Source organism: Neofelis nebulosa, chromosome 13 (assembly GCF_028018385.1).
Source record: "Neofelis nebulosa isolate mNeoNeb1 chromosome 13, mNeoNeb1.pri, whole genome shotgun sequence".
NCBI lineage: Eukaryota > Metazoa > Chordata > Mammalia > Carnivora > Felidae > Neofelis > Neofelis nebulosa.
In genome coordinates this window covers 26,507,412-26,519,675 of record NC_080794.1, presented here as the reverse complement: position 1 = coordinate 26,519,675, position 12,264 = coordinate 26,507,412, and the positions used below count along the sequence as shown (strand labels likewise).

General features: G+C 41.6%; 1 protein-coding gene across 29 annotated transcripts in view; it reads left to right on the top strand.

Annotated features, from left to right (window-relative positions):
• Positions 1-12,264, top strand: part of ANK3 (ankyrin 3) — a 342,851-nt gene that overhangs the window by 142,264 nt on the left and 188,323 nt on the right. For all 29 annotated transcript variants that reach the window (XM_058696391.1, XM_058696392.1, XM_058696389.1 and 26 more), the window contains one exon: positions 4,486-4,584. In XM_058696391.1, coding sequence (XP_058552374.1) covers positions 4,486-4,584 — 99 coding nt within the window. The remainder of the gene's footprint in view (positions 1-4,485; positions 4,585-12,264) is intronic.

The window sequence follows — 12,264 nt, the reverse complement described above, 5'->3', positions numbered from 1 at the left end:
CTACGTTTTCAGCATTGCATAATTTCTGAGGCTGTAATTATTGTCTTTGTTCTCTATATGAAATATGTCCTTTTTTCCTTCTGGTTACCTTCACAATTTTTCCTTTATCTTTCATTTTCAGAAATTAGATTGATGTGTCTAATTGTGACATTTGCTGGTTTATAGTTTATCTTGCTTGGTGTTCTCCAAGCTTCTTGGATATGTCATTTCATGCATTTCATTATTTTGAGATAATTATTGACCATTGTCTCTTCAAGTATTTCTTCTGCCCCATCTTCTCTCTTCTCCTTATTCAACTCATTTGTTTTGTACTGTCCCACATCCCTTAGATTTCGGTTTTCTTTTCCACTCTTTTTTCTTTGTGTTTGGATCATTTATATTGACATATCTTTAAGTTCACTGATGCTTTCCTCAGCTGTGTGAAGTCTGGTGATGAGCCCATCAAAGGAATTGTTTCTTATATTGTGGTTTTTCTTACCAAGGGTTTCCATTTGACTGAAACCCCGTATCTTTGGTGAAATCCCCTAACTTTTGATGCCTGTAGCTCACTGTTCCACTAGACAGAATGCAGGAGTGACTAAGGTAAATAGTATCTTTGGATATGGGCACATGTTTGTCAGGCTATAAATGTGGAAGGTTGAGCCTAGTCAAAAGTTTACATTTTGTTTGAGTGTACCACAGGCTTCTCCTCCTTCCTCTGGAGGAGAGCTGCACTCCCTTATGCTCAGGGTGGCGGCTGGGTGGGGAGGAGGGTAGAAAATTTTAGGTGGTGTTGGTGCTTCATCCTCAGCTCTCCCTGCACACCTGAAGCATGAAGATGTCTCTCACGAAGCTCCTGTCTGGCCTCGGCAGCTGACTGCTGTTGCTTGTTACTCTATGCTAGGCTCCTGCTGGGACTGAGGGTTCTTTCATTCTGTCTTGGCTTCAGTCTTAGGGAGTGTGCCTGGGCCTCAGGGCTGAGTCTTTCTTAACATTCCTGCCCTTTCGACTATGGCAGCCAACCTCTGCCTTGTGTCTGTGGTTTTAGATTTGAAGGCTTTTCATATATACTGCCAAATTGCATCCCAGAAAGCATGTGTAAATTTACATTTCACAAGCAGCAAATGAGGGTTCTCTTAAATAAGCATTTTCATCTCTAATACCAGTAGGCTCTTTTGATATGTTGGGAATCCATAATTTTGTTCCTCGCTTATATAATGGAAATGCAGCACTGGGTCTTGTGCATAGTAGGGCATAAAACATTTTTATTAGTTATCTGATGAATCAGAATATAAATGTCCCATTGAGTGGTCCAAAGGTACCACTTTCATTTCAGTTTGTTCCAATTTGTCAGAAGCAGTCACTACCAGATTCTGGAATACAAAAATATGTGTTTCACTCAGAAGCTCCATTTTATAGAGAGAAGCAATAGTTGTTAGATGGAGGCATTATGATCCCTGACTGAAAAATACTACTGCACAAGGAGCTAGAAAACCGAATTATCATTCTGATTCTGCCTCTAATTCTTTGTCTTTTAATATACAAATTACTGACCAGTTCTATTCTGCAGTTTATGTATCTGTCAAATAGGGTTAGTGATTTTATTTCAATAGAGTGTCATGAAGGTAAAGTGAAATTACATAAGGGTAAGCCCTTTACAACACTTTTCAAGTGCTATAGAAATATAAAATATTCCTCTAGGAAGGGCCAGATAGGTGTAGAAAAATGTGGGAGTTAGAATTTCAAGGCACACTTTTGACATCTATGCATCACTGTATGAGAGAGTACATGAATATGGAAGAGAGCAAAATTAGAAGTAGAGTCTTCTTCTCACTAAAATTAGCCTACTTGTAATAGAGGTTAATTAAGTCCTTCTCATCCAGGCAAGGGCACAATTTTAAAGGGAAATCGCAAGTAAGTAAGCCCTGACTCCTGCGGGGAAGGGATGAGGTCTTAGCACCATATCCCACTCTGGGCTCAGTAAGCTTCCTGGTAGACCATGTCTCCTTACAGACCTAACCTGACCCTCCACCTGCTGTCTCAGGTCAAGAATTCATCCACTGTGATGCTTGGGTCACTGGAGTGACCCACAATGGAGACAAGCAAGACAATTAAAAAGTCATCAGGAAGTTTGTGTCCTTCTGCCAGCAAAAGGGGACCAGAGCATACGCAATGTACAGCATATAGTTTTACTTCCTCTTTTGTAAACTGTTACACACAGTTGAAACCTTCAGCCATAGCTGGTAGGTATACAGCAGGTCAGCCCCTAGGCCAAATCTGGCCTACCATCTGTTTTTGTAAATAAAGTTTTTTTAAAAATATTTATTTATTTTTGAGAGAGAGAGAGAAAAAAAGACAGAGCATGTTCAGGGGAGGGGCAGAGAGAGAGGGACACACAGAATCTGAAGCAGGCTCCAGGTTCCAAGCTGTGAGCACAGAGCCCAACACAGGGCTCGAACCCATGAACTATGAGATCATGACCTGAACCAAAGTCAGATGCTTAACCAACTGAGCCACCAGGTGCCCATGTTTTTGTAAATAAAATTTGATTGAAATACAACCACTCCCATTTCTTTACATATTTTGTATGGCTGCTTTACACTACAATGGCAGAGTTGAATAGCTGCAATAGAACTTGTATTGCCTAAGAAGCTGAAAATATTTGCTATCTGGCCCGATGCAGAAAAAGTTTGCCTACCGTTGGTCTAGAGCAATGATATTCATCCTGTGTACTCCCACCAGCATTACTGAAGCACATTTGTTTTACTGAGATCTCTTTCTTCTTCTTTCATTTAATGAATCATTTGATACTTCAGCACCTAAAAATAATGAGGGAAAGAGTAGTTCGGATAGGAGAATGTAATGCTAATAGCATTATAGTTTATAATGTTTAAAAAACTTTATAGGAAGTACAGGGCAAAAAGAACATGTTAAATAACACCCCATGAGGATGAAATCATGGAAGTTAGAAAATTCTACATGATCAATTATCCAGTTTTTTCAATAAGTAGTCATGGAAAAAAGAAGGTGGAGTAAGGCACCTATGGAGATTAAAAGACTTAAGGGACATTTCAACCTAATGCAGGTGTGGATCTTCTCATTTGAACAACCCTACTGAGCTAACTGGACATAATGGGAGAATTTGAACAGTGACAGGGTCTTAGTGTTATGAAGGAATTATTTTTACTTTGTTAAATATGATAATGGTATTGTGACTATTTGTTAAAAAAAATCCTTGATGCCTAGGGTTTTCTTTTCCTTCTCTCAGACTTCTCCAGAAAAAAAAGTAGTAGGGAGTATACAAGAAATAATATTCCTAAGAGGTTGATAAGTATTGAACCAGAGTGATGAGTACATAAAACTCATGCCTTTCTCTCAAACTTTGTATCTGTTTGAAAATTTTCATTATAGTGTTTAAAAAAAAACATAAGCTTGAGTCATATTTTAATTTGAATCCTCGTTTTTCCAGCTATTTGTACATCTATGAAATGGACATTGTAAGTCAGATTGTTTTGTGGCATTGTGAGGATTATGAGAATTAAGTGAGATAGTAGAGTTTAGCACAGTGCCTAACATATAGGAAATAATCAATGCCTGGTAGCTATTATGTTGTATCTGCTATCAAATGGCAAAAATACAACCCCATAGGAGCCTAGTTCACTGATCATATAATTAACTTAGGTGAACAACGGACCTAAAATCCATATTGTTGCTACAAAGGAATAAGGAGCCAGCATAGAGAATGTTCTCACAACATACACATATTTCCCTGACAGTCTGGAAACAATCATAACACCTGTAAGATGCATGGGGGAAAACCTGTGGTATTGAGTATCATGACTTTAATTTCAGATTGTCCTAACAATATGTTTATTCCTCAATGGTAATAATAATAATAAAAAAAAACAGTCTTCTGTGAGATTGCTAACAAATGCCTGCAAACACACTTTAGCCCCACGTGCATGGAAAGTCCTGTGACTTTGTACAGTACTGACTGATTTTCCACCTTGCGTAACTATTGTTTTTCCTTGATATCTTGTGCTCATATGAACCCAGAGATGGTGCTGAGCACCATACTCCTTTAACTGAGTCTGGCTGGCTTAATCAGCCACTTAGTCAACCACACATTAGCCAGTATATATCACACAAATTTGCAGGAAAACACATTGACTTAACAGTGCAAAATTTTAGAGCAAAACTAACAAACAAACAAACAAAACCAAACCAAAAGAGACCCCATCTCATCCATCAGTCACCGCAGCTAAGTGAAATAAACTTGAACCCACCTTCAGAATGTGTTCCTTAAAATTCATCCCTTTTGGGGGGAGAGGGGAGTCTACTGAGTAAAATTACTGTCAGAGAGAAATGTTGGGAAGCATTCTGTTCACAATGGATGTTAAAAAATGTAAATAAAAAAGTGAGGACATGTTGGGGGGGAGTTGGGGAAGCAATGTTTCGGTTGAACTGAAGATACCAAAACTGTCCTTTTTTTCTGTTCTTCTACAGAATGACATCACGCCTTTACACGTTGCATCAAAAAGAGGAAATGCCAATATGGTAAAACTCTTGCTTGATCGAGGAGCTAAAATCGATGCCAAAACAAGGGTAAGTGCAATTTGTGTGCATGCTTATACTTATTTTCAGGAATAGTAATCTTCCCCTGATACCTTCACACTGGTTCAACAGTGGCTTCACTTTTACTTCATTTGTTGTAGCCTCCAAGAAAATGATTCTAAATGTATTTGTCCCAAAATGGAATGCTGATCGACATGTATAAATCTGTAACACGTTTATATGGCGTATGGTTTTAATTATAAAAACTAAGGCTTAAGGTCTAGAGTTTTAGTTGAGTTTGCATTTTTAAGAATGTAATCACTACCTGACCTGATAGGCTGGGCTGTTTGGTCAGTTTAATACTAAAACTGACAGTTACTCTATTTAAAAACAAATTGGTCTACTTTTGTACACTGCTGGTGCAAATGTAAAGTGGTACAGTTACTCTGGGAAACGGTAGGGAGGCTCCTCAAAATATGAAAACTAGAACTACCCTACCATCTGGCAATTCCACTACTGAGTATTTACCCCCAAGTATGGAAAACAGTATCTTGAAGCAATATTTGCCCATTCCTCTTCATCATGGCATTGTTCACAATTGTCAAGAGATGGAAGCCACACAAATGTCCATTGACAGATTATGGATGAACAAAATGTAATGTATATAGATGGTGGAATATTATTCAGCCTGAAACAGGAAGGAAATCCTATCATTCTACAACATGAATGAATCTTAAGGACATTATCCTGAGTGAAAGAGGACAGTCACAAAAGTATAATACTACATGATTCCATTTTTATGGAATTTCTAGAGTAGTCAAAACCATAGAAGCAGAAGCAGAATGGTGTTTGCTTGGGTTTTGGGGGCAGAGAAATGGAGAGTGTTGTTTAATAGGTTATAGAGGCTCAATTCTGCAAGATGAAAAATTTCTAGAAATGTTATACATAGCAATGTGAATACAGTTAACACTAATGAAATATATACTTAAAAATGGTTAAGGAAATAAATTTTGTGTGTTTTTTACCACAATTTAGAAATCAAAAAAAAAAATACAAAGCTGTCTGGGTAGGTGTTTGGCATGTTGCTTATTCGGTGCAATGCCTTTTGGGTAGAGGAAAGAACTGAGACTCAGAAGCAAGTTTGAATCCCAGATGCTGACCTTAGCCAGTTGACTTAGGTAGGCTGTTTAACCTTCTGCATGTAATTTCTCTTTCTGAAAATAAAGAAAATTAATGGCCACCTTGAAGGTTATTGCAGTGATCAAGCTAATGTTTGTAAACTGTGTTGCAAAAAGTAGGCCAGAAAGAGGTCACAGCCATTGCTTATATAACTCACAGGTCCAGTTAGCATTAAACTTGTAATCAGGGGATTATTTTGTCCAACACTTCTTGTGTTTGTTCCAAGATGCGAGCAAGAGTGAGGCTAACGGAGAGGTGATCTCACTATACCCAGCCCCCTCTCTGAGGGTTTGGGGTGGTTTTCCCTATCTTGCCATTGTAGCCCCGGCAATCCCGTGCTTCCTCCTCACAAGAATCCTGATCTCCGTGTTTCTAAAACTGGCCTGGTAACCTGCATTCAATTCCTGTGGCTCCTTGATTTACTACTTCATTTATTGTTCACTGTGTGTATTCCCTCAAGCAATAAATGATTATGGAGTGGGCCTACTGTGGGGCAGATACAGAAGACTGCAAGACACTGTCCTTACCCTCATGAAGCTGACAGGCAGTCAACTACCTGTGCTCTGACCCGAGAACAGCCCAACTGTAGTTAGTTAGCAGGACACCCGGGCTTCCTTTTCCTGATAACTACTTACCCCGAAAATGTGTATGTACCTTAAAAGAAACCAGCTTTTTAGAGAGGAGGAGTGAAGAAAGATGAAGTTTGACCCCTGGAGGACTGTCTGACTGGGGAAGGAGATTGAATAGAGCTCCTAGTGAATTGACTTTGCATTCTGTAATAAGAAGCCATTACCAATATGCTAGAGCTGTCACTTTAAATGGCAGGGATCTTCCGCTAATATAGGCTATTTCAAGAGGTCGTAAGGAATAAAACAGAATTGGTGCTGTGCCACTCGATTACAACGTAAAGCTTAAGGATCATTTGTGAACAGGGAAGATTTTTAGGAAGAAAAATGAGGAATACTAGAGCCAAGCAGGAAAGAGGAGCTTGAAGAGATATACCTGGTTATCCAGCTGGGGTTTTAGTGAGTATGTGGATTAGAAATTACCTTATTTCTCCCTCTCTCAAAATAATCATCAATAACTGGCAAAATTCCTTTTCAGTTACTTTACCTCATTTATGCAAAAACTACCTGCTGTATTTGATACAATGAAGGAGAAAGGGGCATATGGGGAACTCAGACCTCATGTTTATGAGGCAGACAGTGGCACCAGGGCAAAAACTTAAAAACTCTTCTGGATAAAAGTATTAGAGATATGAGGGCACCTGAGTGGCTCAGTCAGTTAAATGTCTGACTCTCAGCTCAGGTCAAGAACTCATGGTTTGTGAGATCGAGCCCTGTGTCAGGCTCTGCACTGACAGCAAGGAGCCTGCTTGGGATTCTCTCCCTCTTTCTCTGCCCCTCCCTTGCTCTCTCTCTCTCTCAAAGTAAATAAATAAACATTAAAAAAATAGTATCAGAGATATGGAATAATGTAGTATGCAACTTTGCATACTATGCAAATTCAGGGGGCAACCTGGTTTCTCTAACACTTTGTCTCCCTGTTGTGAAAGCCTATCTTATTTTGAATAAGATGCAGACTCCTTTTTACCATCCATTCAGTTGTAACCGGGATTCACTTTTCTCCTGTGTTCTGTGAATGGCGCGTGAATGTGAAGGAGACAGACACAGAGAACAGAGAAGCCTGTCCTACTTCTCTTGTTGTCCTACAAGGAGTGGGGTGAGGGTGGGATGGCATTTGGGCACAGACTGAATTCCTGGCAGACGATATCGAAGAAAGCATAGTACATACCCCAAATATGTAAACTATTTTGTGTTCTTCTCATCAAAGCCTCCCTTCTCTCTGGCTGAAATGACTGAGTAGTCATTGGGTGTGTGGGTGAAAGGGAGGAGGCCAGCTAAAATGTCAGAAAGCCCTGAGGCCAAGCCTAAAAACAGAAAACAGAATTGTTCATAAATGCAAGTTTTAACTACTCACTCTGGTAACTCTTGAGAGAATAAATATTGTTATCTATCCATCCACCTCCTACCAATTACTTAGGACTGTTGTGCCTACCTTGCTACATCAATAGTCGGTTTAGAGACAGGAGACATCTCAGGCGCCAGCACTCCAAGGGACCTCGTTGGCTTACTCTGTTCCCTGCATGTGCTGCTGACCTAATAAAGTACTCAGTTTAAAAGCAGACTCTTAGAGCTCTTTTATTCAAGCAAGGAAACTTGATTTATGGTCAGAGTAGTTTAGGAGGACTTGAGCAAGATTTTACCAGCCAGAAAAGCAAGATGAGAGTGATCAGTGATCTGATCTCTAGTCTTAAGTATGACTTGCAAGTAAAATTGTGACCTTAGGCAAGTTCACCCTTCTGAGTCTTAGTTTCTGTCCCAGCATGGATGGAGCGTTGTTCCAGATGATTTTACAAGCTCTCCCATTTGGAAGGACACCACCTATTGTAGCTTCACTGTAAAACTCAAGATGGTTATGTAAGTCAGATTGATGTTACCAAAATGGTAAAGTAGGGGAGCTCAGCCTCCAACCCCCAACAAAGATCAACAAGAGTTCGGAAGCATCCACAAAGAAAAGCAGTTCTGGGAGAGCTCAGGAGTGCTCTTAGGAATCTTCAGCAACTCAGTGTGGGGAAGGAAAAAAACCCATCTGAGAATAATTACAAAAGAAGGGAAGGAAGAGCAGCTTCATTTTGCCTGCATCATCCAATCTCCCAGGCTGGCACTGCTCACTGCCAACAGGGAACTCCTCAGCTTGGAAGAATTTCCCTTACCAGAAAAGGGAGAGTGAAGTGAATGGCTGGCTTCCCTAGCTTTCAGGACATTGTATGAAGGACCCTCTTCAGTTTGCAAACCAGATTGCAAACTGGTGTAGCCGTTCTGGAAAACAGTATGGAGGTTCCTCAAAAAGTTAAAAATAGAACTACCCTATGACCCAGCAACTGCACTACTAGATATTTATCCAAAGGATACAAAAATACTGATTCAAAGGGGCACATGCACCATAATGTTTATAGCAGCACTAGCAACAATAGCCAGGGTCACCTGGGTGGTTCAGTCTGTTGAGCATCCGACTCTTGATTTTGGTTCAGGTCATGATCTCACAATCATAGGATCGAGCCCCATATCAGTCTCCACACTGAGCATGGAGCCTGCTTGATATTCTGTCTCTCCTTCTTTCTACACCCTTCCCCAACTCTTGCACATGCTCACTCGCTCACTCTCTGTCGCACTCTCTCAAAATAAACTAAAAACAAAAAACCAACAATTGCCAAACTATGGAGAGAGCTCAAATGTCCATTGACAAGTGAATGGATAAAGAAGATATATATATATATATATATATATATATATATATATATATATATATGATATATATTGTAATGGAATATTACTCAGCCATCAAAAAGAATGAAATCTCGCCATTTGTAACAATGTGGATGGAGCTAAAGTGTATTATGCTCAGCAAAATAAGTCAGTCAGAGAAAGACATAGACCATATGATTTCACTCATAGGAATTTAAGAAACAAAACAGATGAACATAGGGGAAGGGGGGGGGAGAGAGAGGGAAGCAAACCATAAGAGACTCTTAAACATAGAGAACAAACTGAGGGTTGCTGGTGGGGTGTTGGGTGGGGGATGGGCTAAAAGGGCAAAGGGCATTAAGGAAGACACTTGGTGTGATGAGCACTGGGTGTTATATGTAAGTGACGAATCACTAAATTCTAGTCCTGACACCAATACTACACTATATGTTAACTAACTTGAATTTAAAGAACATCTTGGAAAGAAAAAAAAAGTTTCATCCGACCCAGAGACTGGCAAAGCTGAGATGAATAGAGATAGGAAGGAACAAAGAAGAGTAGATGCTACCAGTATCATCCATGCAGTGGGAATGACTGTGGTTCCCAGCCACCTGCTTTGCAGAAGACCTCAACAGCTTTCTTGCTATTAAAGTAACTAATGGCCGGAAGAGCCACTGTGGACTCCCTGAAGACTTCATTGGGTTTGGCCCCTGCAATATTCACATTCACAGACTCCAGCCTCCTGAGTCCCTCCCTGCTCCCTACCTACACCTCCACCCCCCCAAACCCCCAGACCCTGCTGCTAGAGCCAAGGGTCCACACCAGCAGCCAGCCCAGACCTCTGTGTCTGCACAAGTGTAAGAAGCCAGCCTAGACCCTGTGCTGCCCCCACGACTGTGTACGCACTTGGGGCTAGCCCTTCCAGCTGTGCATTTGCACACCACTGGCCAGACCCTCTACTGCCACCCACACACCTATGGCAGATCCTGTGGCATGGAAGGGCACACCCGCAAGCCAGGGCCTTCATAGCAGTCCGTGGGTCTGAATCTGGCTCTGTCACCAGTCACTGGCCTTCACTCCTTAGCACATGTCAGGTAACCTTCTAGCTGTGCACCTGTATGCCCCAACCAGACCATCCTTACCAGCCTCCCAAGGCTTGGCACACACCCCCGGGAGACTGCAGCCACAGGAGTACACAAGAAGAGCAGAGCCCCCACAGCCATTTGAAGGCCAGATCCGGTCCTGTCTCATGTCACTGACCTGCACCACTGGGCTCACCTGAAGCTGGTCTTCCAAGCTGTGTTCCGGCACGCCCCTTGCCTGACTCCCAACACCAGCCTCCGCTGCAGTGTGCCCACGGTGAGGCCCCACAGCCACAGCAATACACTCAGACAGCCATGGCACCCACAGCTGCCTGTACACCTGCAGCTGGCCCACACCTTTACAACTGGCTCTGATCCCTACCGCTTATGTGTATGTGTGAGACCGGCCCCACCACTATGTAGGGGACCACCCTGCAGCTGTGTACATACCACCAGCTCTAGCCACCACCACCACCTGACCACATCACCAGACACTGGCCCTGGAGGTGCTGCTGAGGACTCAGACCACCCCCCACAGTGCTCACCAAGAACTGCACAGTTGTCAATGCCATGAACCTGAGTGACCTGAGCAGATAAGACATCATATACCTCTTGGACCCAAACCACCACGCACCCCTGTATTTGGCCCTCTGTACCACTAGACCTGGGGTTACAGCACATTCCAGTGTGCCCCTGTGCACAAGTGAAAGTCTTTCCATATTGAAGTCAACCCATAAAGTATGGAAGAAGTGAGTGGTTATTTAAATGTGCAGACTTTAAATATGCATGACTATAGGGATCTTGAAGAATCAGAGAAACCACCAAGGGAGCATAGTGAGCTTCCAGTAATTGACCTCAAAGAAATGGAGATACCAGTGACCTAAAAACATCACACCCGGGGCACCTGGGTGACTCAGTCGATTAAGCCTAATAAAGGATTCAAAATAATTGTTGTAAAGATGCTCCGAGAGCTGCAAGAAAACATAGAAAAACAATTTAACAAATTAGGGGGAAAATATAAAAACAAAATGAAAAGTTCAGCAAAGAGATAGAAAATATAAAAAGAGAACCAAGCACAAATTTGGAGCTAAAGAAGACAGTGATGGAACTGAAGAACTCAATAGACAGCTTCAATAGCAGACCGGGCCAAGCAGAAGCAAGAACACTTGAAATTATCTAGTCAGAGGAGCAAAAGAGAAAGGATGAAAAATTCATGAAGAAGACCTGCAGGACTAAAGGGGCATCGTTAAGTGAAAACAGTCCATCCATCATTGAGTCCCAGAAAGAGAAGAGAAACTTACTGAGGACCTAGAAGTGACACCACCCCCAAATCTGAAGAGTTGTAATGGTCAGTAGGGGGAAGAAACTAAACAAAGAACCAGGTGCCCCTAGAGAATAGAAACTGAAGTCTTTTAAAAAAATATTAAAAAGAACCCACTGGTTTTATGAAAAGACAATCCCCAGTTCTATTGAGTAATCAATAAAGCTTTAATACAGCATTTAAACTGCATTTGCAATATGTGAACTATTATTCAGCCATAAACATAAAAGCAAATCCTGCCACTTGCAACAACATGAATAGACTTTGAGGCCATTATCCAAGGTGAAATAAGTCAGACAGAGAAAGACAAATACCACATGTCATAACTCAGATGTAGAATCTAAAAACATCACACCTGGGGCACCTGGGTGGCTCAGTTGGTTAAGCTCCAACTTCGGCGCAGGTCATGATCTTCGTGCTTCACAAGTTCAAGCCCTGCCTTGGGCACTCTGCTGTCAGCATGAGGCCTGCTTCAGATCCTCTGTTCCCCTCTCTCTCTGGCCCTCCCCCACTTGTGCACACGTGCTCTCTCTCTCTCAAAAATGAATAAACATTTAAAAAATAATAAATAAAATACAATAATAAAACATCACACTCATAGAAACAGAAAGGTGGTTGCCAGAGGCTGAGAGGTAGAGGAAATGGGGAGATTTAGTCAGAGAGTACAGACTACCAGTTATAAGATGAATACGTTCAGGTATCTAAAGTTTACTTGGTGGGGGCACCTGGGTGGCTCAGTTGGTTAAGCTTCTGACTTTGGCTCAGGTCATGATCTCACAGTTTGTGAGTTCAAGCCCCACATCAGGCTCTGTGCTGACAGCTCAGAGCCTGGAGCCTGCTT